The 26,788-nt window shown below is 60.6% G+C and overlaps 1 protein-coding gene across 1 annotated transcript in view; it reads left to right on the plus strand.

Moving 5' to 3' along the window:
* Window positions 1-23,781, plus strand: part of TSPEAR (thrombospondin type laminin G domain and EAR repeats) — a 30,165-nt gene extending 6,384 nt beyond the window's left edge. The window contains exons 3-10 of the mRNA XM_049627970.1: window positions 631-831; window positions 2,184-2,315; window positions 3,009-3,235; window positions 4,669-4,855; window positions 6,010-6,239; window positions 17,965-18,152; window positions 20,432-20,533; window positions 23,086-23,781. Of these exons, the coding sequence (XP_049483927.1) occupies window positions 631-831; window positions 2,184-2,315; window positions 3,009-3,235; window positions 4,669-4,855; window positions 6,010-6,239; window positions 17,965-18,152; window positions 20,432-20,533; window positions 23,086-23,239 (1,421 nt within the window). The 3' untranslated portion in view covers window positions 23,240-23,781. The remainder of the gene's footprint in view (window positions 1-630; window positions 832-2,183; window positions 2,316-3,008; window positions 3,236-4,668; window positions 4,856-6,009; window positions 6,240-17,964; window positions 18,153-20,431; window positions 20,534-23,085) is intronic.
* The last annotated feature ends 3,007 nt before the right edge of the window (window positions 23,782-26,788 follow it).

Here is a 26,788-nt window from a genome sequence, read left to right on the forward strand (position 1 = left end):
GGAAGGATCAGTGATGGACGGATAGGTGGGTGAACATAAGGCTGAGTGACAGATGGGTAGATAGATGGATGAGTGATTGATGGACATATGGGTGAATGGATGGGTGGATGGGGGATGGATAGATGGATGGATGGGTGGATGGGGGGATGGATGGGTGATGGATGGACATATGGGTGAATGGATGGGTGAATGGATGGATGGATGGATGGGTGGATGAGTGATGGATGGAGATATGGGTGATGGATGAGTGGATGGATGGATGGGTGGATGGATGGATGGATGGACAGATGGGTGATGGATGGACATATGGGTGAATGGATGGGGGATGGATGGATGGGTGGGGGGATGGGGGGATGGATGGATGGGTGATGGATGGACAGACAGATGGACAGATGGATGGATGAACAATGCAGCCCAGTCACTCTAGGCTGGTTCACAGGAAAAACCCCTTCCGTGGCTGTTACCTTAGAACAGTGTAGAATTATCCACCATTGCTCCAGTGCTCCCCACACTCCCAACCTATTAGCAGACTCTTCTCACCTGGCTCTTGAGGTGGCCAGACCCTCAGTCCTCATTCTCACCCCTCCACCAGGGTCTGGCCAGGCTGAGCCCAGGGGTGGGTCCAAGCAGTCTCTAGCAACGATGTTCTGAGCATGCTCTCCGTCTCTCTGCAGGGCCTGGTGAGGCAGCTGGTCTTACTGCCTGGCTCGGATGCCACCCCAAGGCTCTGTCCCTGCAGGAGTCCCGAGCTGGCTGTGCTGTCCATCCCCCCAGTCCTGCAGGGCCCCCCGGGGAAGCCAGAAGATAATGAGGTGCTAAAATATCCCTATGGTTAGTAGGTCAAAGCCACCCACTCCCCCTCACTTATGGCAGACCCTGAGAGCCTTGTCACTTGGTAACAGAGAAAGGAAGGTGACTATTAAGTTGACAAAGGGACTGGCTTGATGCAGATGGGCAGGGGTACCACCCAATGGCCACCAGAGAGCCTGGTTCTACCTGGACCCCCAGTGCTGTTCCCTGACCTCGTCTTCCTTCTCTTGAGCCTCTGACTTCCATCTGCTGCCTGTTTTGTCCCCAGAGCAGTATTTGGGGTCTTTACCCCCATCCCTCTCTGATAGGCATCTAAGCCTCAGCCCCACACACCCCAAACTGTGAGAGGCACATGCCAATTGTCCGTGACCCCCCAGCCCAGAGGGTCCCCAGCATTTAGCCCGTGCTTGCGTCTCCTGGGGCCGAAGTCACCATGCTGCGTATGTAAGCCACACACCCCGCCCCGGCGAAGCCGGATCCCGCCCCCACTGCAGCCCCCACCACTCAGCGAGGCGGGGGAGACAGCCCCAGCCCCTCCTGAGCCTCACGGTCATGCCTCACCAGTCAGGGGACGCCCCTCAAGCACATCCGCCTTTACACTCCCCTCCTGGGATGGGGTTTCCAAACTCCCAGAAGCACCAGCTGTAGCTTTTTCTATCGTGCTGGAGAGAGCTTTAATAGTCTATAAACTGATGCAGTTTGTTGTCATGCTATGTTGAATAATTTTGTAGGAACAGTACAACTTTGAATGATTTTTATAGTGAAAGAAGAGACACAGAGGAAAATAATTTCCCTGCACAGTGGAATTTTCATATGCTACACGGGAATTTTGCACGTGTCCCGTCATCTCAGAATAGGCGGGAGGCAGGACTGCCCCCCTGGGCCTCTGCTGGGCGCTACATCAGGTCGAGGTGCCCCAGGTCACAGTCGAGGTGCGGGTGTCGGCTTGGCGGCGACAACGATGTCGCTGTGAACCCGCCACGTGGCATCATCGAGACGTGCGGGCCTGGCTCGAAATGAGGTGTAACCACCAGCAGCGATGGGGTCAAACGCCGCGGAATTAGGCAAAACTCAAGCTTAGATAAACTGACGCCAGGGAGAGAGGTCTGAGCGGCGAGCAGGGCAGTGGGTGTGCGATCACCAAGGCTTTTCCAAGGGGAGGAGGGCCGCCCTCTGGAGTGGGCGGTGAGGCTGGCAGGAAGCCGGACGGCGTGCATCCCGCCCCGAGGACACCCGGGGGGGAGCAGGCCACGATGGAGACCCCTGTGTCCTCATGGTCCCCACACGCAGAGGCAAAGGTGGGACCGCCTGGGTCAGGGGTCCTCCTCCAGGGAGCATGCTCTCTGGACACTCCCCTTCCTTGTTCCCCCCAGAAACCGACCTGAAGGTGACTCTGGGGTCCCGGCCTCCGTGCACCAAAATGGAGGATGCCCAGTTCTGGTTTGATGCCAGCCGGAAGGGGCTGTTCCTGTGTGTGGACAGCCAGTGGGTCTCCGTGTTAGCAGGTGAGGAGGACGGCGCGCCTCCTGGGGCTCTGGGGACTCGGGGGTTCTTCTTGGAGCCAGCGCGACTTGGGAATAGGGAGGACCCCCCCGGACAGCAGGCTGCATATTCAACCTGGAGACGCGTGTCCTCCTGGGCGGGGCACGAGGGGGGCAGGGCTCGCCACCCCTCCCCTCGTGCGTGTCCAGTCCCCATCGAGGGGACACCCTCCTCGTGCCGTGTCTGCCCCATCACACATGCTGGGGATGACACCAGGAGCCTGGATGTATGTTGTTCCCCTGGGACCTCCCGGCAGAGCCTTCCGCATGGGGACAGGGGGGTCGAGGTCGCCCAGGGCGCTCTGGACAGTCACCCACGGGAAATGGGAGCTGGCTGCAGCCGCCGCCCTCGGCCGCTGACCCCGCTGCTCATGGGCACAGCTTTGTGTAGGAGCAGCGGGCGTGGGAAATGTCTAATGAGGACGTGACACGTCAGTTCCGTCCCCTCAGCGTCCCTGGACGCCGCATAGACCCTAAAACCCGCACAGCCTTCCCTGATGGCCTCTCCGTGAGGGTGAAATGCCCCCAGGTAAACCGCCCTGGCAGTCGCTGATGCTGTGGGGCCACGGCTCGGGGCCCTGGGGTCACACTCCCAAGCCGGCCTGTCGGCTTCCATGCGGGGAGGCATTAAGCGGGTCCCCACGTTTCTACCGCCAGCCAAGGAGAAACTGGACTACGTGGAAGAACATCAAAGCCTGTTCACCGACTCGGAGACGCTGGGCATCGAGGTCTTTGCCATCCCCGAGGCCGGGCTCTTCGTGGCAGCCGCCAACCGCAAAGCCACATCCGCCATCTACAAGTGGACCGATGGGAAGTTCGCCTCCTACCAGAACATTCCCACGCACCAGGCACAGTCCTGGAGACACTTCACCATTGGGAAGAAGGCAAGTCTGCGTTCGGCGACTTTCTCAATCCCTCTTATCTTGGAGAAACCCAGAGTCCAAAGGTTGGGACCCCTTCCGTAGGAAATACGGGAAGAGTATTCCTCGTGGTTTCAAAGTCTTACTTAGGTTCTGAGGGGCTTTCGAGATCAGACACTTGGTGGGGTCTCTAAGCCCAAAGTGTGACGTGCCTTGGGCTTCCTACAAAATAAAGAGAAGACCTTTCCTAAGATGCTGTCAAGTCCGTGTAGACCCATTGTGACTAAATCGAGAGCCTGTTGGCTCACTTGATGAGCTGGTCAACAGCATAGAAAGCATCTCAGGATGTGGACGACCACAGTCCTGTCTCCTTGACTCACTCCAGGTCCCGAGGACATGCGGTGTCCAAACGGAGAGGGACAGGCCCTTAGGTGAGGGTGTGAGACCCTCACGGACAGCCCCCTCCCAGCCGGGGCTGGATGGACCAGAGGGCATGGGGGGGGGGTGGTCTGAGCCGCACCCCCAGGACGATGCACTCTCTCCCCAGCCCCGACACCCTCTGCTGCATTGTCAGTGGCCGAGGGCCTCCCCCCACGACCCCGTGCCCGTCCTCCAAAGCGCTCACTCGCCAACACGAGTGTGCCCTGTGCGGCCCTGCCCTCACTAGGTGCACCCTGACGAGGAAACAGCCAGCAGGTCAGACAGACCTCTAGGCCACCGCCCACCATGGCCCAGCCGTGCTCCCAGTCCAGCATGACGGATGAGTGACTGGTGCTCCAGCCTTTTGGTTGACGACATTTTCATTATAAAAAATGCAAACTTCTTTTTTTATTTTAGAGAGAGTGCGAGAGCACGAGCAGGGAGGGGCAGAGAGAGAGAGAGAGAGAGAGAGAGAATCCCAAGCAGGCACCACACTGTCAGCTCAGAACCCAGTGCGGGGCTCGATCCCCCAACCGTGAGATCATGACCTGAGCCGAAATCAAAAGTCAGTCGCTTAACCAACTGAGCCACCCATGGGCCCCTAAGAAACGTTAACTTCATGTCAAGAAATATTAGGAAATTCAGAAAAACATTTCACCGAGGCAGGTGCCGGGCTCACTGAGCGCACGCTCGCTTCCGGGCTCAGCGGACACACCCCACACGCCGAGCCGGCTTGCCTCCTGGTCCCATCCCACGTTGGGCACTTGCGTGTCCTACTCAGCTACGTGACAACATGTGCGTCTGTGCGGGAGGAGGACGTGATCGTGTGTTTCTGCTCGTCCGGGTGATGAGCGCGGTTCTGTGCACAGAGCCGTTCCTGATTTTGGAGACAAAAATGGAGACAACAGACTGATGAACGTGACTGACAGATCCGGAGAGACAGTGGCCATCGGACAGAGACGCAGGTGCTCAGAAGATCAGCCCCAGGCCCCTCGCACAGGTGACAAGAACCAAGTGTCCCGGGTCCTGTCTTTCAGATCTTCCTGGCTGTGGCTAATTTTGAACCGAATGAAAAGGGCCAGGAGTTCTCTGTCATTTACAAATGGAGCCAGAGGAAGCTGAGGTTCACACCGTACCAGAGGGTCCCCACCCACAGCGCCCGGGACTGGGAAGCCTTCGAGATGGCCGGGGAGCACTTCCTGGCCGTGGCCAACCACAGGGAAGGTAGGCTGTGGCCTCCCACCTGGAAGGGAGCCACGGGGCGGGGAGCTGACTCACCCGAACCCTCACCTCATGACCACGTTATAATAAGCCACACCCAGCCTGATTCTTCGGGCTTGGCCATCTGACAGTGACGTCTGAGGGCGAACACACCTGAGCACCCTGTCAGCGTCTGGGCAGGCGGCCAGGCAGACACAGTCCGTGCGGGTGCCTGCCCTTGGGGGAGCGGTTACGGAAACGCGGGCCGCCCGGCTGCACAGACTGCCGCATTCGAAACTGACCACCCGACTGACTAACCAACCAAGTGACTAACTTTCCCGGAGGAGGTGACTGAGACAGGTGTGAAGGCAAGCTGTTCGCCCGGCATGCCCGTGTCCCCTGGAGGGACGGCGTGGACTCCGGCTGGCAGAACAGACTCGCTGGAAGGATGGGGGGGCTTGTTTGCCCCAGAACATGCCTTCTGCACACAGACCCTGTGACACAGCGGGTGCGGTGGGGGGGACAGGCCTGGCAGAGGCCGGGAAGCCTGGTTTCTGGGTCGGTGACGGCCTGAGTGACCACAGCAGGCCCTTCCTGGGTGTGTAACTCTCGAGGGCAGGGTTCAGGGCAGCTCTGTCCACAACCCGCGGGGGAGGAGCCCTGCCTCCCGGCTCATGGGCAGGGGGACCCCAGGGCCCGCTCCTTAGTGCTCCCCAGGGAAATGAGTATTCCGGGAGAGGCTGGCCCAGCCAGGGGGGGCTCCTGGGAGCATGTTGTGGGGAGGGGCCTTCCGGGCAGAGGGTCAGGAAGTGCAAAGGCCTGACCTGTGGGGGACAGTGAGAGCAGGGGGCTCTCAGAGGGAGAGAGCAGGGGGCAGTGTGAGCAGTGAGGCTAGGGAAGGGTTGGGGCCCCGTCTCCAAGACCGAGGGCCGCGGGGCAACAGGTCTGGAGCCCTCAAAGGCGGGGACCCAGGGAGGGCCTTCCTCTGGGCACAGGGGCAGGGAGTGCAGGGTGAGGAGGGAAGGTGCCCAGCGGCCAGAGGCCTCGGTGCACAGAACAGACCCCTCCCTCCGGCCTGGGGCAGGTCCAGGGCGGGCCAGGGCTCCGCCACGGCCGCCGTGAGGCCTCGGAAGTCCGCCTCCCCGCCGCCCCCCGCTAACGCGGCTGCTTGGTGGCAGGTGATAACCACAACATCGACAGCGTCATCTACAAGTGGAACCCGAGGACCCGACTCTTCGAGGCCAACCAGACCATTGCCACCTCGGGCGCCTACGACTGGGAGTTCTTCACCGTGGGGCCCTACTCCTTCCTGGCGGTGGCCAACGCCTTCAACGGCACGTCCACCAAGGTGCACTCCCACCTGTACGTCTGGCTCCTTGGCTCCTTCCAGCTGTTCCAGGCCTTCCTGGTAAGGAGCCGGCGGGAGGCCCGCGTCTCACCCCTGCCGGGCCGCGTGGCACCTGCGGCGTGGCGGCCGGAGCCGGGACCCCCCGCCCCAGACCCTTCCCACCCAGGCACCTCCCCCACAGGGCTCAGGCTGAGCCCGTGTTGCCTGCAGCAGCCTGTTACCCCGAGTAGGGCCTGGGGGGCCCTAACGTGTGGCGGGAGGACCCCTGGCCTGCCCTCCCTCCGGCACGGAGCTCCCCCGGGCAGCGCCGGGTGCTCGGGGGCCCTCATGCCCCCCCGACTCGCCTTTGTGGGGGCGTCAGGCTCCTGTCCTGGGGCAGCTGAGCAGCGGCCCCGGGCCCGCCCGGGGGTGAGGGACGGGGCAGCACTTCTCCCTCAGACCACGAGTGTCCCGTAGCCGGTTCCAGGCTCCTGGGCTACCCGCTCGTGAGCAGAGGATCATGGAGAGGAAGCATAGGTGCTGGCGGGGGGCGGGGGTTGGGGGGCCACTGTCTCAGTCTCAGGGCTGGAACTGGCTGCCCATCTGTTTTCCTGGTGGAGCCGTGGGGACTCCCTGTCTACCTCCGGGAATGGTGGAGAGGATGCATCACCAGTGTGACTCCTTCCTCCCTGGATCCTTCTGGAACATTCCTTTTCTGGTTTTTCTGTCCCCTCATCCGCCCGGGAGAAATGCTTCGAGGGCCCTCTGAGCCTTGGGGTGGTGGCTCCTTTGGCATTGGACGTCCCGGCGAGGCGTCCTGTGCGGGCGGTGCCCACAGCCTGAGGCCGGTGGTCACAGGACAGAGGAGGGAACACGGGAACACGCGGAACCCACCCTCTCGTCGGCTCTGCGGGGAACTGGGAAGGGCAGGCGGGCTTTGCTAAGCAGCGCCTACCTTGAGACCAGCAGCCGTGCAGAGAGGCTGTAGTGACCGAAGGCAGTCTAGAACATTCCACACGCGCCGTCCCATCTAGGACAAGCCCGGAGGTGGCACATGGGGTGGGCTTCAAACGCAAGGGAGGAAAGATGAAGTTCAATGTTTCGGGCTCCTCTGCGGGGCGGTGGAAGGGTAGCATAGGGAGGTGGAGCGCTCAGAGGAGCCCGCGGCGAGGACACGGACGGGCTCGCGGACAGCAGCTCGAGCCAGTTCCTGTTTGTTCCCGCCGCCGGGCTGGGCTTGCACCGGTCACGGCCGGCCGGCTGGAGGCCGAGGCGCTGTCCGCCGCCCGCTTGGGGGGCTCACGCTGCAGCCCCCCCAAATCCCAGCCAGGGCACCGCGTCCCAGCGACGTTAGGACAAGCCCCAGAGGGCGAGGACAGCTGCAGGAGGGGCAGCCGGGTCCCCGAGCGCTGACATTGCCCCAGAGGGAGTGGGTGTGAGCGGGGAGCCGGCCCGGCCCCGGGTTTCCGGGCAGGGGGAGGTCATTGCTGGGGCTGCTGGTTCCTGAGATGGGGCCTCCCGGGGAGAAGTGGGACCGGGGTGGGCACGATTCCTTTGCAGCCACGCGCCTCCGTAACGGCCGGAGGGGCTGAGCGGGCTGAGCCGCGTGGGCGGCTGCCGCTGGCCGAGCAGTAACCACGCAAAGCACCCGCACCAGGAGCTTCACCCGCCTCCTCCCACTCAGTCCTCACAGCCACGCTGCGAGCTAAGTGCTGCCCCCAGTCTCCCTGTACAGCTGGGGAAACTGAGGCACGGGGGTCCCAGGACTCGCCCCTGCCGGAGCCGCAGCTCTGGATGGGAACCCAGGCGGTGCGGTGCTTGTTATTACTCCATTCGGCGTAGGACAGGGTCCTCGAGCACGCGCTCCTTATGAGGCCTTGTGAACGCCAGGACCCGGGAAACAGCTCGGACGGCCGGGGGTGGGGCTGTCCCCAGCAACTGGCCTGGGTGTGTGCACGCCGGTTGAAGGAGCATCCCGCAGTGGGCTGGCCCGGGGTCTGCCTGTGAGGGCCCACGTGGGACTAGACGCCAGGCCTTTGAGACTAAAGACGCGGGAGCGTCTGGGGCCTCCGCTGGGGCGTCTGGGGCCGGACGGCCAGGGAGGCAGGCCTCCACGGTGGCAAAATCAGGAATCCCCAGGAGGCCCAGACACGCGGGGACGGTGGCTGGGAACGAGCACGTGGCACTGAGCAGCTGTGAAAGGCGACAGGCCGACGCAGCTCGTGTGGAAAGTCCGTGGGCTCTACGCTTACTCCGCGTCACCGGGTCGCGTGGATGTCCTACCGTGAGCGCGCCCGGCCTGAGGTGGGGTTCTGGGTGCTCGCACACCTGTAGCCCACACGAGGGGCGACCGCAGGAACTGAAGGCTTTACTCTGGAGGAAGATTCAGGAAGCTTGTTTCCAGGTTCCCGCCTGGCTTGGGGGTGCACTTTGGAGATTTTCACCAATGCCCACCGACGCCTTGACCCTAAACCTCCTGCATCTGAAAAAAGGCCAAGTTAGAGGGTGTTCGTCGTCTTGGCTCCTCATCCGGGGCCACAACCAGGTGGCCCGGCTCCCGGAGCACAGCCCAGCACCAGCCATCCTCACCATCACCTCCAAGCCGACGGCTGGGGCCTCCCGGGGTTTGACCCGATCGCACGAGCTGGTAGCTAAAGCAGCACGTACGTCCATGCTGGAGACCAGGCTGGCTCTGGGACACAAGGGGGTTTTAAAAATTATACTGATCTTCAGAGGTGTTCAAGAAGGTATTGCATTTATAAAGTCAGCACAGAGCTCCAAGGAATCACAAGTACCGTTGCACATTGTTAACGTGACTGGAAAATCGAGGTCGGGGAAACTTCTAGAATGCAGAACCAGAAGCTGAGACAGAGAGGATCAAGCCGGGAGATCCAGAAGGAGTGATGCTGGGGAAGAGAGCAACGGGGCCATCAGAGGGGATCCCTGAGACCCGGGAACACGCCCTCGGAGGGAGCGCTGGCCCCGGAGACCGGATCACACGGGTCTGACTGTGTGAGGAAATTCGTGGGCGTCGCAGGAAAGATCCTAGGACACTTTCCCAGTTTCTCACCCGTAGCCGTGCGCCCTGGCCCAGAGTCTGCCCTCCGTGATCCTGGGGAGACCACTCAGCCTGGATTCTGTTTGCTGTGCTTTGTGCAGGAGGAGGGGCACAGGGTGCCACAAATGTCAGTGGCTTCCTGCCACCGAAGGTTAGTCCTCACCAGGTGAAGCACCGTGAGGTTCCCGGCTCTCCCCTGCCACGTGTCTGCACCGTCGGAGCCTCGACCACGGCCAGGAGAGGCGGGAAGGCCCCACTGGCCGGCACTGGTCACATGAGCTGGCGTAGCTGCATGGGACACTGGGAAAAGTAGGGGAAGGTGCTGTCCTTGAGGTGTGCCCCGTGGGAGTCACCCCCGACACAGGAGATCAGAATCAGAACTGGTGGCTCCAACCAAAGATGGTGGTGAAGGAAAGTTCCAGAAGGGGAACCAGTGCCCAGATGGCACAGGTGGGAGGTTAGGGAAGCAGGACTCCGTGCAGGTGGGCTGAACGGGATGCAGGAGTGGCCACGCGGGTAGATTCCCCGGGACGGCGTCGCAGGTGCGGCATCCGCAGGGCAGGAGGGAACGGCTCCCGAGGTGGGGGGCTGGGGAGGGGGTGCAGCAAGAGGCTGGAAGACATGGTCGCGTGCAGAGATGGGGTCTCCTTCCCCAAGAAGGAAAAAGAGGGAAACAGGGATGGATTCCGGAAGACGCAGCAACCAGCATCTTGTTGAACAGCCACGATGGGCAGCCCTCCGGGGGCACGTGTGCGGGAAGCCATAGGCAGAGCCGTCACCGTTCAGACTGCACGTGGGGACGGTCCCCAGGGCTGGCCCGGAGCTCCTCCCACCACTGAAACCCCCGGGCAGGGCGTGGGCTCAGCCTGGCCCTAGGCTCTGCCAGAGTGACATTGGGGCATGGCCAGCGCGCCAGAAATGCGAACAGTGATGTCTGGATTCTAGAGCCATCCTGTGGACAAAGTCTGGGGTCCGACACTGAGTGCATCTCTTGGGGCTCGTCAGTAGAGGGCCAAGGGCAAGGGGAGGTGGAAGGAGGGTGGGGCCCCCTGTCTTCATCCTAGAGCTGCAGTGGGGTGTGAAGAGCCCATGCCCGCACTGCTCGCGGGAATCGGAGGGGTCTCCGCAGGACCCCCTCAGGGGACAGGCAGCCGCAGCCCCCAGGCAGGGGCAGCTCTGTCTCCAGGTGCCCAGGCCGGGCGCGGGCAGCCTGGGGCTCCCCAACAGACAGGACCAGGTGGCGCGGAGGCCCGCCCTGTGCTTGGGACACGGTTTTCCCCCTTGCTGGCAGCCTCATGCAGCCACCCTGGGATTTCCGCTGAGGGCCACCTTTCTTGCTTCCCCTTTTGAAAAGCCTTTCTGCCATTTACAGAGATATTTGAAGGGAGGTCTGCGGCTGCATTTACTGCCTCTTGATTCCACCTCAGACCCATTTCACAGCTGAGAAAACTGAGGCTGGGAAGTGAGGGGACCCAGTTGGGGACACGGCTGGGACGTGCAAGAGCCAGTGCACGCAAACGAGGCCCCATCGCTGGTGTGGAGCCCGGAAGGGGCCCCCGGGGACGCGTGTCTCCTCGCCCTGCCTGTGTGTGTGCCCCGTCCCCCTATCACAACAGGGTCGGGACAGGTGCTGAACTCCGCCGAGCAGACTCACCAGGGTCTTAGAAGGCAGGTGGGAGGCACTCCCGGGCTGGGGTTGCAGGAGTCTGTCCTCAGCGACACGGGCGGTGGTGGACAAGCCGGCCCGGGGGGGTGGGGGGCGGCCACGCTGCATTTTCGGGCGGCATCTGAGAGCCAACACCAGCCTGTGCCCAGGCTGGAGCTGTCCCAGCAGCCAGAGCTCTGGGGGCACCGCCACCACCCGGCCCGACAGGCGACAGCAGCCCCGCGCCCGGCCCGGAGGCCTTCTCCCGCATGCCACACCGCCTCATGCCTCGACCACACCTCAAACCCACAAAATCCCACTTTCATGTTTTGCCAACATTTTTCACATCACGTTTAAGTCCTTTTAGGTCCTGGTGATGCCTTCGTGTGTTTACGATGTGGTTTGCAGTTTGTAACGTCTTTTGTGACCGTGAGCTTTGAAGCGGGCAAGGTTGGGTGCTTTGAAGGCGTGCGCACGTGGAGAGGTGCTGACCTCGAGGAGGCCCTTTCTGGAGGCACCAGCCAGACATGGGGTGCCGTGGGGGCAGGGGGGCGTTTGAGCAGTGGCTGTGCACACACATGTGCTGGGAGGGAGCCGGGGGCATCCCAGGGCTGCAGGGTTTGTGGCTCACCTGGGGCGCATTCCTCAGCCTCACCCCCTACGTCTCCCCACCTCGCCCACCAGGAGTTCTAGAACCTTCCTTCAGCTGGCAGAGTCCAAAGCTCCAATGACTTTGGCCCATCGGCTTAGATCAAAGAAGGCCGGAGCTGGGGGTGTCCGGGAAGGAACGAACCCCACCCACAGGAAACCCCGCCTCTAGTTGTGGGGCCTGGGCCCGGGTCACCCGGTGTGGACCCAGAATGGAGGGGAGAGGCGAGCAGCTGACCCAGTCAGGGTGTGGATGTGGGAGGCGGGACTGATGCATGTGCCGCTGGCAGAAATGAGGTCCAAGAGCCAGAGGGGCCAGCTGAGTGCCCACGGGAGCCCTGGGAAAAAGGGTGTGTTGTCTGGGGGGGGGGGGGGGGGGGGGGGGGGGGGGGTGGGGGGGGGGGGGGGGGGGGGGGGGGGGGGGGTGAAGCTGAAGTTTGTCAGAAACGTAGCTTCCACCGGGAATGTAAAGGGCCAGGAAGGAACTGGAAGACAGGCCAGAACGTTGGGTTCAGACCCCTACCGAGGGGAGGGTCGCGTAAGAGTGCCCCTCGGTGGTCGGTGCGCCGGACAGCCCTGGGAGGGGGCTTCCTCCTGGTGACTTCTGCGGCCAGACAGCCTGGGGGACGGGACCCTCGCCCACTTCGGCCACCTGCATGCCACGAGGACAGCAGCGTCCCCCCGGGGACCCTTTGGGGGAGCTGCCTGCGTGCCCCTGGCAGCTCACCCCGCCTCCCGTCCTGCACCCCAGGCACCCCCTGACCTCGATTCTTTGCTCCCCGAAGCCAGAACCCAAGGGCCTCCTGGCCCAGCAGCTGATCCTCTCCTTCCCGGGAGCCCACCCACCCTGGAGGGAGGTTGTCAGGGGCTCCAGGTACACCTGGCTGCCGAGTCCCCCAGAAGCGCCATTATCCCCGTGAGGTGCGTGGGCAGCCCGCCAGGCCGCATGCTGGGGGCTGTTGGGACAGGGCACCGGGGGATTTCCACTCAGAAGGAGGGAGGGAGGGGCCCGCCCAGCCCAGCAGGTGCCTGGCTACCTTGCTGGGTGCCAGGCAGGGTTTGGCAGAGCTGTTTGATGTGGGAAGTTCTTCTTCTCTCTCTGATGAGTCCCTAACGTGCCTAGAATCCAGGAGGCGCCTGACATCGGGCCCCAGGCCCATACACCCCGTGCCCAGGCTGGTGCAGCCCCAGGTAGAGACTCTCACCACTCTCACTTCTGAGCCACAGGAGCCCGGCCTCCGGCCCAGGGCGAGGGTGTTGGCCCTGTTCTGTGAGGGGCGCTGGCAGCCCGGTGCGGGGAGGAGGGGTCGCTGACGGCCAACGGCCATGATCAGGGAGAGCCCGTGTGGGCCTCTGCCACCCTCCGCCCAGATGAAATACAGGATGCCTCGTTCAGTTTGAATTCCAGGTAAACAATGAATAATTTCTTGTAAAATCATGTCCCAAGTCGTGCATGGGATACACATAGACTGAAAACTCATTGTTTATCTGAAATGCAGATTGGATGAGGCACCCCCATACTCGCCGTGGCAGGCGCCCCGGGGCGGTGGGCGTGCGGACGAGAGCCTCGAAGCCACACGCACCTGAGTGTCCCCCCCTGCCTTACTGCCACCAGACACACCTCGTCCTTCCTCCTCCCCCGGGACCTCTCCCTGTGCTCCCAGAGCCTCCCGCAGCCCCTCCGTGCTGGGACTGAAGGCAGGTGAGCAGGCCGAGGGTCACTTGGAGCTGGAAGGAAGCCGTGGCGAATGGGGAGATCCCGTCCTCGGAGCAGCTCCTGGCCGCTTGTACTGCAAGGGTGGGCCCAAGCGCATGTGTGCGTGCAGATATGTGCACGTGTGTGCATGGGTGCGTGTGCATGTCTTGTGTATGTGAGTGTGCGCGGGTGTGTATGTGCCTACATACGTGTGTGCGTCCGCGTGCACGCAGGCACGTGCATGTGTGTGTGTGCACGTACGTGTGTGTATACAGGTGCATGTGTGTGTGTTTGTACAAGGTGCGTGTGTATGCACAGGTGCATGTCTGTGTGTGCAGGTGTGTGTGCAAGCATGTGCGTTTGCAAGTGTTAGTTTCCCAGTGACGTGGCTTCTTCAGCACAGGGCTGGGGGAGCGTGTGACGTTCTGACGACTCCCGTTCGGTTTCTGGAAAGTCACGGAGCCGCAGGCGGAACTCTGCACGCGTGGGTCCTGAGCAGGTATCCCGTGCAGCAGCCACAGAGAGGACCGGGCTGAAGACTCCATGGGCCCCAAGTGTCTCAGAGCCTCCTCAGATGTTGTGAGGTGGCCCCAGGGGACGGAAATCGTGCCACCTCGTGGAGCCACAGCAACGACAGGACAAGCTCATCCAAGAAAGCTTTAGCCCGGCTCCTGGCCCGCGCGTGGAGGCAGTGACTGCCAGGTGTCCTGGCCCCTTGTCCTTGTCCTTGCGGCTCTTATTCTTTTAGCCGAAACTCGCCTGTTTCTGCTCCTCAGGACAGGTCCGGACCCGTTTCTAGAGCAGCAGAACTGGGAGCCCAAGCGGGGCGAGGCCTGTCCTCCGTCAGGGCCCTGTTGGCTGGGTCACGGCAGGCAATGGCGCCCTCTGCTGGGCGTGGAGAGAATGCCGCCACGTCAGGCCAGAGTTTGTTCTTTGTCCCGCGGCTGGGGTTGGCTGGGCTCTGAGGCTGACGGGGGACGGGGCAGCACATCCCGAATCTGCACGTGGGCAAAGTGACAGACGTGCCAAGGAGGGGCAGGCACGTGAGGCCTCGCTGGGCATTGTGTAGCCAGGGAGGGACGCGGTGGCGGGTCACAGGCACGCTCCTGCCATACGGCCAGCTCCGGCCCAGCCAGGACAATCTGGGACCCGCCCCCCCGGCCGGACGCAGTGTCCCCGGGGGAGCAGCCCAGTCCCCAGCCTGCCCGCTTCGTAGCTTTGGGCATCCCCTCGCCCCTGGGCTCGGTCCTAGTCCACACAAAGGAATCCCCCTAGACCCCGGCCCTGAGCACGGCCCCAAAATGTGCAGGGTGGGGACGGTGCTAAGAGCGAACTGTTGCCCAAACACGAGGAGTGTCCCTGTGTCCGGGGCCGCGGCGGCCGGCAGGATGTGTGGAGGTGACCTCCCGTCCTTAGCACGCTGCAGGGGTTCCCCAGCAACGTGCCTCAGACACTGACCCAAAGCACCGAAGACAAATCTTTTTCTTGCCTCCGAGGTGCCTGTGGACACAGATCCTGGATCTATTGTCCTGTTCCAGCTTTCTCGGTGGCCAGAAAAGCTGAAAGTTAGCCTTGGAAGGAAGGAATGGACCCTCTGCCTTCCACCACGCTTCACTCTCACGGGCCCCCCCCCCCCCCCCACCCCCCCCCCCCCCCCCGCCCCCCCCTGCACCCAGGCAGGCGCCCCCAGCCCCCGCCGAGCCCCTCCTCGGGGCCCCACCCCGCCCCCCCCCACGGAAGATTCCAGATGAGGAGAAAACGTTTGCTTTTGTCAGCATTTTTACACATTGGGTGCGAAGTGATGTCTCTGTGTGGTTTAAAGTTGTTAATTCCCTGAGGACTCAAGATAGGGGGCGTGTGTCCATGCACTTATTGGCTTTCTGTACTTTCATTTGGGAAATGTCTTTTGTCCTTATTTTAATTTTTTTTTTGCCTTTTCATTATTGAAAGACAGCTGTGCTCACCACTATGCCACCAACACGCCTTTTCACTATTGATAACGTAGGAGTAATAGGCTTGTGACAATATAATGTTATCCCTACCTGTGTGTCGGGCTGCTGTGCAACGTGTGTGTGCACGTGTGTGTACATGTGTGCAAGCGTGTGCATGCATGTGTGTGCGTGCACGTGTGTGTGCATGTGTACATGTGTGTGCTGTGTGTGCTTGCTTTAGACGCCCGGGATCTGTCAGTATTTTGCTGTGAACGCTCAGCTGTCTGTATACGCCCAGAGCTCACCTTCCAGCGCCCTTGAGCATCTGTGCGGCAGACCCTGGCTCGGCCCGGCGGGGTCCGCCCTCAGCCCTGGCAGTGGCCTCCAGCTTTTCCTGCAAAGCAGGGCTGCTGGCAATCATTCTGTCACTTCTGTCTGAAAAGGGCCTCATTTCACTTTCATTTGTGAAGGATAATCTCACCAGTTTTAGAATTCAGAGCTCATACACTTTGAGGATGTTTCTCCGTTGACGCTGGTCTCCGGTGAGAAGTCCAGGGTCACAGGCACGGCCGTCCCTGCGCCGATGTAGCGAATGTGTCTTCTCCCGCTGCCTTTGAGGTTCTCGCCTTGTCTTCTATTTCAGTGATTTGAGCACCACGTGTCTGGGCGTGGATTTTTGTGTTTATTCTGCGTTGGGTCTCTGATCTTGGATCTGTGGTTTGGTGTTTTTAATCAAATGTGGGAAGATTTTGACTTAAATGTTTTCTTCTGCCTCGTTCTCTTTTCCTTCTGGAAGGTCCAGCTGTATGTGTGTTGATCGTGTTGCATTATCCCCATTCTGTTCATGTTTGGTACCATCCCCTTTGTGTGTTTCAGTTTGGGTAACCGCTAGGGGTCTCCCTTCTGGCTCCCTGATGCCCTCTGGACGGCCCGGCCGGGTGGCTCCCCGTCCCAGCCCTTTTCCCTATACACTCCCATCAGAGTCATCGTGGCTTGTGCCCGCCAGCTCCAGTGGCACCGTTGGTACATTTCTGTCCAGTATTTTCTCTTGATCAGGGGTCACGCTTGCCTTCTGCTTACACTTCTGGCCTCTCGCCTGTTGTTTGTCTGTGGGTCCCGGGAAACTCGCCCCATGTGTGCAGTTCGGGAGCCAGACAAGGACTTGAGAGAGGTTAACGGGGAGACATCAGGGCTCCCCCTTCTGAGCCTCCCTCCTCTCTCGGATAGTCCCCTTCTGTCTCTAGACACTCTGGGAACTCCAGACTCTCCCCTCAAGACCCCCAGCCAGTCAGCCTGCTGCACCCACCCGAGTGCAATGCCCACGTGTGGTGGGACAAGGACAGTCCTCAGAGGAAAAGTCAGATAAGCACACACCTTGTGCATGTGATTCCCTTTGTTCAAGGGTCACGGCCCCTCCGGTTTCTGCCTGCCCTTGGCCACTCTCCAGAACCTTCCGACAGTTGCATGCACAGTCGTGTTTACAGTTGCTATCGGCAGGGGTCAGTCTAGCAGGCAGCCCTCTGCCGCCATCAGAAGCCGAAAGTCAGGAGGCAAACTTCAAAATAAATTTTTTTTTAATGTTTATTTTTGAGAGAGAGAAACAGAGCACAAGCAGGGGAGGAGGGGCAAAGAGAGAGAGAGAGAGACAGAATCCAAAGCAGGCTCCAGGCTCTGAGCTGTCAGCCCTGACGTGGGGCTTGAACCCATGAACCATGAGATCGTGACCTGAGCTGAAGTCGGACACTGAACCAACTGAGCCCCCCAGGTGCCCCTGGAGGCAAACTTTTAAAGACAACCTCAATGCAAAGTGTGCCACTGGAGAGTTTCTGCAGCTCTCACCAGCCCGTGGGGACAGATGGGGCCAACAGAACCCCCTTCCTGCGGACATGGGAACTGAAGGCCCGGCAGCCTGCACTTGCCGTGGTTCAGGCTCCCCTGGGCATTGACATGCTCTCCCATCAGCCACAGACCCCGCCCCGGGGAGCGACCACGTTCTCCCTCTCCTCGGCCCCTGCCATTTGCTGTCGCCCAAAGGGCCTCTCCCTGTGCCCGCCCCTGGTTTTCCCGGGAAAATGTCTCCGTTTATTTCCGCCCCCGCCCTCTCCCTCCAGGGCTCAGACCCAGGGCCCGGACCCGGACCCCTCGGGTCCTCTCCTTCCCTGCACCACCTGCGTCACCACAATCCCTGAGATGCTGGCCGTAAACCGGACATGAACTTCCTCCTCGTGGGCCCCACGTGCAAATCAGCGCGTGCAGCTGGAGGTCGGGGCAAAGGCTCCATGGCTCGCCACTCGTGTCCAAGTCCGGCCCCGTTGCGCCACGTGCCTCTCACCCCCGAGGGCTGTAAGTGATTTGTGGACGAGCAGCCCGCATGGGAGCCCAGAGACGGGGCTGCCGACGGGGTCCGAAGAAAGCCTCAGGCCAGGGAGAGCGTGTGGTGAGGAACACAAGTATCTAGAGGCTGCTCCTGAGTTCAGAGCCAGGACCGGAGGAAGCAGGGAGGGCTCCCTGGAAGAGGTGTCATAGCAGCTGGAGGGGCAGCATTACGCATGGGGGAGTGGGGGACTCAGAAGGCTAAGAGGCACTTTGCACAGATGACCTCTTCGGGCGTGGGTGCAGCTGGGCACCCACACCCGGGACAGGAGTGGTGGCGACGAGGCTGGGAAAGTGAGCGAAGCCAGACGGGGACCGCCGCCCGACTGGTGCGTGCAGCGCAGCGGGGCCCCAGCCGCGTTTGCGGGTTAGGGGTGTCTCCCCCGCGGCCGCGCCGGGACCCTTCCGAGGGCCTCCCTTCACGCCCGCCCCCCGCACTCCTCTTTCTGTCCCAGACGTTCGGCGCCGCGGACTGGGAGGTGTTTCACATCGGAGAGAGGGTCTTCCTGGCTGTCGCCAACAGTCACAGCTACGACGTGGAAATGGAAGCACGCAACGACTCCTACGTCATCAACTCGGTCATCTACGAGCTGAATGTCACCGCGCAGACCTTCGTCAGGTTCCAGGAGATTACCACCTGCAGGTGCGCCTGGAGGCTGGGGGCCGGCTGGAAGGGCAGGGCACGGCGTCCCAGGGGCTCTGGGGCGACGGCTGCCTGCGCTGCCCGCCGGGGCCCACCCGGCGGAGGCGGCACGGGTCTGAGCCCCGCGCGAGACTCCCAGGGCACACGCGGCGGCCGCCTGAGGCGCGGTGCGCGGCCGCTGGGGGCGTGACGGGGCCTCACTCAACACGTTGCGAACCTCCCGCTGGGCCCGCTGACGGACTCCGTGGCCTCTGCGGTAAAACCTGGATGGCGAGTCTGCACGACGAGCAACCGTCTCGAATAAGCTTCGACTTGGCAAACGCGCGACGCCTTGCCACACGCCCAGCGTCACGTGATCCCAGCTGAGCCAGTGGTTCTTGAAATTTGCTTTGAGATACGAGTGCTTTGGATGACGAGCCTGTTTCCAGGGCGAACCGCGCTCGCAGACCAAGGTTTTACTGTATTTGTAGGCTCGGCTCTCACCGCTTTCCAACACTGTGGCTGGTTGGTTTGCTGCGATTCAGTGATTTTTATTAAATTCACAGAGATGTGCAACCACCACCAGGTAACTTGGAACGTTTCCATCACCCCAAGAAGAACCCCTACCATTCAGCTGCCCCCCCCGCCCCCACCCCAACCCTGGCAACCAGCGCTCTACTTTCTGTCTCCACGGGGTTCCCCATTCTGGATGTTTCCAAGACGTGGAGTCATATGGGAGGTGGCCTCTGGTGCCTGGCCGCTCTCAGCGCACTCCTCAAGGTTCACGCACGCTCCGGTGTGTGTCAGCACTCGCTGCTTTTCCCAGCCGAATAATACTCCATTATGCGTGGGTGGATCCGTTTTGTGTACCCCCTAGATGACGGACATGTGGGTCTCTCCACCCTGACCAAACGGTGTGGCTCTGGAGGACAGAGATATACCCGTTCTGGGGGCTCAGCAGGGACTCACGGCTGGACGCTTCCATTTCTACCGCGTTAAAGCAAAGCTGGCCTCTGCTAGGAGTCTGGTGCAGACGGCGTGAGTCCCACGCGCCTTGACTCGAGAACCCGCCGCCTCTGGACGACTACCTCCCGGGGCACCACCCTGCCCGTCACCCGCGGCCACACCGCACAGGCGAAGGCGTGGCCGGCCTCTCCTCGGGGAGCACTTTGGAGCCGAATCATAACTGGCCGTCACTGGAGGCGGCCCTAGACACGAACCTGGTGGTGGAAGAGAAGAGGCGATGCCCCCGAGTGTCCCAGGGGCCGCGTGAGCCCCCTGCTCTAGGCCAGCGCCTCGGCCCCCACAAGGAAGGAGCCCAGAGGCAAGTCCGCAGTAACACGGGTGGCCCTCCACCCCCCGAACAGGCCACGGCTCTGAGCTGCTGGATGCAGACACAGTGGCCTGGCCTGGGGCGCCCGGCCACATCCCGCCTGCCGCACAGCGGTGGCCTCGGCTTCCCCATCCAAGAAGAGTGTGGCGGCAGGGGGTGGGGCATGGGATGAGAAACAGAGCTTCTGAACTCAGGAGGAAGTTTCTGTGTCGGCACCTGAGCAGGCACCAAGCAGGGAGCCGAGGGGCAAGCCCGTGTCCTCACTCCTGCCTCCAGGGGCTCTGCACACCCCCGCAGAGTGACCGCAAGCTGGGGACCTCTTCTCCGCTGGCTCCCCCCTCTTCACAGTGACGGAGTTTTGCCTTCGTTCCACGGCAGCACAAGCACCCGTGGACGGACGGAGGGATAAGCAAACCGTCCCTCCACATGGTGGAGGGTCATCCGGCCTTGAAAGGGCTGTGACACAGGCCACCACACGGCAGACCTCGAGGACGTCATAGCGAGTGAGATGGGCCAGTCACCAAAGGACAAAAACGGTGTGATTCCACTCGTACGAGGCCCCTCAAGCTCGCAATTCAGAGACGGGGAGCAGGGTGGGGGCCAGGGCTGGGGGCGCGGGGTTAGTGTTTCACAGGGACGGAGGCTCAGTTTGGGGAGCCGAGAAGTTTCCGGAGACGGACAGTGGCGATGTTAGACAGTGTTATTAATGTACTTAACACTGCTCGACTGTATGCTTGAAAATGGACAGGATGAAAATGTTATGCCATTTGTATTTTATGACTTAAATTCAAAAAACGTTTTTAAAGCGAACCACCGGTTCGCACCTCCCCGGAACAGACCCATGCGCCGTGTGACGAAATCGCTCTGGATCTTGGGTGGGCAGTGGGCCCGGGGTTCTGCACCTGGGGGAACGGGCTGGAAGCCAGAGCGCCGGCTGCCACTGATGCCTGCTCACCTGTCTCCGCAGCGCTCTGGACTGGGAGTTTTTCTCGGTGGGAGAAGATTATTTCCTGGTGGTCGCAAACTCCTTCGACGGAAACACCTTCCTGGTAAACAGTATTATTTACAGGTAAGGAGCCTCCGAGGGCCACCCCCTTCCGCACAGCCTGGGTTTGTCGGCAGTGGGGTGAGCGCCGGCCACAGCCAGGCACAGGCGGGCAGTCTGTGGGTCACCTCAGAGCAGGCCGAGTCTGGGTCATGCCCCGGGGTCAGCCGGGTGGCCCGCTGGTCACGCAGACGCCCCCACCGTCGGATCCTGGCCGCAGGCACAGTATTCCGGCACCGTGCCTTGAGAGTTCGCGATATTTCATTCTATGAAATGTTCCCATCCAGGACTGTGGCAGCTCTGTCCCCATGTCAGATGTCCTGCCTTTCCTCACATACGCACCGGGGCGCTGTCTTGAAGTCGCCTCTGGGAGGTTTTCGAGTTGTGCGAGCACAACACCTGGGACGTTACCCTTTCTATCTCCAGCTGTTTATCATGACGTTTTCCACCTGCACCCCCAGACTGGGATAGTTCAAATAGTAAGATGTATCTACTTTCTTTGTGGTTAGCTTAAATTCTTTTTTTTTAATTTTTTTTTTTTTACATTTTTATTTATTTTTGAGAGACAGAGCACGAGCAGGGGAGGGGCAGAGAGAGAGGGAGACACAGAATCCGAAGCAGGCTCCGGTCTCTGAGCAGTCAGCACAGAGCCCGACACGGGACTCGAACCCGCAGACGGTCAGATCATGACCTGAGCCGAAGTCAGACACTTAACTGACTGAGCCATTCAGGCAGTCCTAGCTTCAATTCTCTTATAAAGCCACTGGGGCTTTGTTCTCGTTCAATAGCGTCTCTTGAACAACTTGCCCAATTTCTCCCAGGGTTATCAGTGAAGTCAGTTTTTTCTTTTACCTCTTCTCCAGACAATTTTGGTCATCTATATCTTACTAGAAAAATCGCCAAGTTTCTTTAGCCTGTTCGATTTACTAGAAAGTAGAATTTTTAACATGACAAAGTAGTTTCAAAATTCATGCGTTAGAATATATTTTCAAATGTGGCCAAGATTTTGAAAAAACACAGGAGGGGAGGAGGCCCTCAGACAATGGAAACACAGCAGGTGGTTTCTGCGAAAAATAAACACACAGGCGGGAAGGCATATAGTCCAGAAGAGAAGCCAGCAAGTTATGAACATTTAATGTGATAAATGTGTTTCAAGTCAACGAGGAAAGCATGTGCTATGTGTTACTTAATAAGTAATTGTGTATAATTTGCTATCCGTCTGGAGGAAAACACAGCCATACCCTGCTGTATATTATACACAGAAATAAACTTTACAGGGATTAAAAATCTAACTGTAAGCAAGTAAACAACGGAAATATTAGCAGAAAAGCTAAGACAACTTTGACCGCAAGCTTACCCGGGAGGGCGCGACGCCTCCGTAAACAAGGCCTGTGCAAAGTTGCCGGGAAGTACCCTAAACTTCAGGGTTCTGGGGGAAAAGGCATCCTATTCACAAAGAAAACTATTGGGGCGCCCGGGTGGCACCCTAAGTGTCTGACTTAGGCTCAGATCATGATTTCATGGTCTGTGGGTTCGAGCCCCGCATCGGGCTCTGTGCTGACAGCTCGGAGCCTGGAGCCTGTTTTGGATTCCGTGTCTCCCTCTCTCTCCCTCTCAAAAAAAAAAAAAAAAAAAAAAAAAAAAAAAAAAAAAAATTAAAAAGAAAACTTTTGACCACACATTTAATGGAAGAGGAACCCCTACAGGTTAATCAAAGCTAATTTTAATTTGGAAAAATGGGCAAGGGCACAAACAGGAATCACGGGAAGAAAATCAGAAACCTGAGTAGAGTACACATTAGGAGCTGCTCTCTCAAAGCTTGAGGATGGTGTCTCCCCAGACTTAAAGGCTGTTTAAAGGCCCTGCCCTTTGTGGAACAGCCCCGCCCTTCCTTCCCCGTCAGAACAGGACCTGCCCAGGCCTTTCTGGGAAGTTTCTGGACAAATACCAAATGAAAACCATGGTGCCCTTTGACCCAGGTGCCCGCCGTGGGAACCCCACCTTAGAAAGTGAAGCCACCGCCAGTGGACCCCTTTTGGAGGGCAAACCCTAGAACGACTGATGGCCACACATGGTGGGCAGGTGTGGGGGCCCAAAGTGGGGAGGGGGCCGGGCTGCAGAGCCCCTGTAAACAGACGGCACGATGGTGATGCCCTTGTGGTGACAGGTATGTGTTTGAGGGCAGGTGCTCACTGTCAACACCGACCCCAGGAGTAGGGGAGGCCCTGGCTCAGCCCCTACAATGAACCTTCTGGAACCGCCGGGATCCCCTCCACGTCCCCCCTGCCCGTTGAGGGGGGGTGCCTGCCGCACGGCACTCTGGACCAGGGGCAGAATCTGGGATGGATGCGAGGAGCTGCGGGGTCTGGGACAGGGCAGGGTCCCCCTTCCTGCCTCAGTTTCCCTCTCTGCAGGCTGACTGTGGTGCGGAGAGCTTGTGCAGCCCGGGGGGGGGCAGGTGGGGCGGAGGGGCAGGAGCAGGCCCGGAGAGGGTCCTGGAGGGTCCCGCTCGGACACCCAGTGGGCACCTCGCCCCCCGCCTGTGGCCGGCCAGGCTGACGGTATGTCTCCGGCAGGTGGCAGGGGTATGAAGGGTTCGTGGCCGTGCACAGCCTCCCGACCTTCGGCTGCAGAGACTGGGAGACCTTCCGCACCGCGGCGGGTTCCTACCTCGTCTACTCCAGCGCGAAGGAGCCCCGCTCCCGGGTGCTGAAGCTGAGGACGGGGTGAGGGCACCGGCGCCCCTCCCGGAGCCCTGGGAGAAGCCGGCCCTTTCTGGGCCCTGGCCCTCGTCCGGGGGGCCGTCCGTCCACCTCTCTGCCCCGGTGACCGTCGCGGCGGATTTGGGGGCTCCGCGGGCGGTCGGGCCGGAGTCGGGTGCTGCCCTGCGAGCCCGGGCGGGCTGCCCGGGGTTCGCCTCAAGGGAGAAGTTCATACAAAATTTTACCTCAGAACCAGCGGGACCTCCCCACGGTCCTCCCAGCCCACCTGGGCGCGGGCACAGGCTTCACGCGGATTCACGTATCTCACACCGGCTATTTATTGTATACTGTCTGTACAGAAATATATTTATGACGCTCTTTACCAAAGGCCTGAAGGCGTCTGCGTGTTTGTGGGGGGGACGGTTCACTCGGCCAGCGTGGTGGGACGTGCCCTCGGGTCCCGGGTCACCGAGCCGGAGGGCGCCCCTCCTCTGCAGGGACTCGCTGCCTCTTCTGGCCTCGGTTTAGCCAGGAATGCGGCGGGGGTCGGTTTCGGGGAGGAACCAGCGGTGCGGGGACTGGGTCCCACCCCATCCCACCCCGTGCAAAGCCACGCAGGCCGGCTCCCTGGTCACTGCACTGGCCTCGTGGACGTGCGGGGTGCACTGGGGACACCTCCTCGGGGCCCGTGCTCACTCAGCTCCCATGTCTAACGCCCCAGCCCTGCCCTGCGGGGGCCTCCTGCCTCCCTGGGCGCGACAGGACACACGCCCTCGCAATCTGCGTATAAAAGAACTTTCATGTGCTGCAGCCTTTGCTGGGAAGGCCTGTGGGGTGAAGACCAGGCCAGGCCTATTCCATCACCCATGGCCACGGGCTCCAGGAGAGCGAGGGCCAGGGAGGGATGTGGAGCCGGGCCACTGCCCGAGCTCAGGGACCCACCCTTGGTTTGGTACTCTGCTGTTTCTGTCTTTCAAGTTTCAACTCTCGGTGATCTTTGCCCAAGATCACAGAGCAGGGGGCACGGCGCAGCCCCAGCTGTCGCCGGGGTCTGGTTCCCCACGGCCACGTGCATGTGAGAACGGGGTGCCCTTCCCGCTCCCAGGAAGGAAACCTACCCCACGCCTCCTCCGGCCAGGCCAGAGTTGGGATTTCAATACGGATTTCCAAAAGCTGAGATTTTTCTGAGCCCCCTTCAGGCCAACAAGCGGACCGTGTGCCTCGGGGAGGGCTGGAGCGGACCCCGGACGAGGATGTCCCTCCCCAGGGAGAGCCGCAGAGGGCAGGGGGGCCTGGGGCTCGAGGGAGGTCTGGGCCAGGTGGTGATGGCGACAGCCGGTCCAGGGACAGCCGGCCGAGGGTGCCACATAAAAATGCAGGCTCTCCAGCTAAATCTGAATCACAACCACGGATGCTGTTTTTAGTATATGTGAACCCCAAATACTGCACGGAACATACACTAAAGGGGTATTTGTCGTTCCCCTGAAATTCAGATTCAAAGCGGTGTCCTGCACTCCCAGAGAGGGGTCGTGGGGAGACGAGACCTTCTTAGGGCCAACGGGGGGCGGGGGCTCTGATTTTACCTGAGATTTGACACAAGGAAGAAAGAGACCCCACGGGCTGGGGTGGCCTGCCGGGGGGCGGGCAGCCCTCGGGCAGGGTCGGCAGAGGGCACTGGTGGGTGGTCATCTTGGGGGCTTATTCCACAGGTGCCTCCACACAGGAGAGGGGAGGCCGGCCCGGGATGGTTACTTTTATGTGTCAACCGGGAGGATGTTTCTGGATGAGATTAACACACATCACAGGAGTCTGGGTAAAGCAGGTGGCCTTCCGCAATGCAGGGGCCTCACCCAATCAGGTGAAGGGAGGAATGGAACAAAAGACCAGCCTCCCCGGCAAGGGGGATTCTCCTGCCTTCAGACCGGAAAGCACCTTCGGCCCTGCCAGGTCTCCCCCCGGCCGGTGGCCCTCAGCAGCCGCTGAAATCCTCTGCACCCGGTCCCTGTGACAAAGCTCTTGTCTCTACACATCCCGTCCTGGCGGTTTTGATGCTCTGGAGAGGCCTGGTGAACACAAGAGGCTAACAGGCAATGGCCCGCAGGAGTCCCACTTGCCACTTCCTGATCACCCAGCCTCAGTTTACCCGTGGGGGAGGGGCCAGCCGGGCACCACCCCACGCAGCTTCTCTCCCCCTGGAGTGACCCAGACGTACACCAGCGGCCTCTCTGCCGGGCTGGTGTTGCTGTGTGTCTGGCTCGCCATGGGGGACGAGCCCAGGGAGGAAGGAGGCAGGTGACAGCGGCACATACGGTGGGAGCCACCTCATCCTTCCCGGGACTTTGCAAGCAAACGGTGCCTCCGCGTCTTTGGCACAGAACCTGATCTCTGTTCTACTGGGTGGAAACACAAAAGTGTAAATCAAGATCTGTTTAAAGTACAAATGCGAGCAAGAGGGGAAGTGGAGAGAACACTAAAATATTTACATCTTTTCAAGTAAGCTCTCCTGGCTTTTGTCCGTTGATGAGCATTTGCAAGGCGGCCTGCGCTTTCCCATGAATTCGCGCGTGGTTTGACGTGGCCACCTTCTTGTCCCTTTGGCAGCTGAGCCGCATTTCCCCGAGGCGGTATTCCGGAGCGTGCCGGGCTGGGCGCCTTTTGTTAACCCGTGGGACTCTCAACCGTCTTTACGGCGGTAAATAACTTGAAGGACGTGTTGGTACAGCTGCAGTTCTCTTGGGGTCATTTCTCCGAAGTCGCGACTTCCGGGAGAAACGTCCGTGAAAACTTCTGCACGGACTTCTCACTCCCAGGGCTCCCTCCTGAAGCCCGGACGAGGCTCGGCACGACCAGGGTGCGGGATCACACCCGCCCCGTCAGCCCGGCCAACGTGGGGCTTCGCCCATTTCACCATCCGCCAGGTCCGCACGTGGAGCGCCCTGCCAAGGTCGCGTGTTCACCGCGGTCGACACTCGACACTTCCGGCGCAATGGGCTCCTCTTCCGGGCACCTCTTAACCTCGGCACCACCAACATCCCCCTCACCCTCTGCCACACATGCACGTGTATACCTCACATACATGCATGTCCCCCCCAGGCATACATGCCTGCACCCACGCACACACAGACAGACGTACGCACCTGCACACACACACACCCATGCACATCCCCCTCACAGACACACCCACTCATGCACACACACATATCCACCCCATGCACACACGTGCACATGTATGCACACACACACCTCATATACATGCACACCCACACCCACCCACACACGTGCACACACCCCCACATACTCCCTCCACATACACACATACCCACTGATGCACATGCACATGTCCACCCCATGCACACATATGCACATATACGCACATACCACTTCACATGCACGCACACCTACACACACCCACACACATGCACATCCCCCACACATACATAGACACCCACTCACGCACACACACACGCACACACACGCACATACACATACGTTCCACTCAAACACATATTCACTCATCCACACATGCCTACACACACGTACACGCGCCCACGCATATACACCTGCATGTGAACACACA

Source organism: Panthera uncia, chromosome C2 (genome assembly GCF_023721935.1).
Source record: "Panthera uncia isolate 11264 chromosome C2, Puncia_PCG_1.0, whole genome shotgun sequence".
Classification (NCBI taxonomy): Eukaryota; Metazoa; Chordata; class Mammalia; order Carnivora; family Felidae; genus Panthera; species Panthera uncia.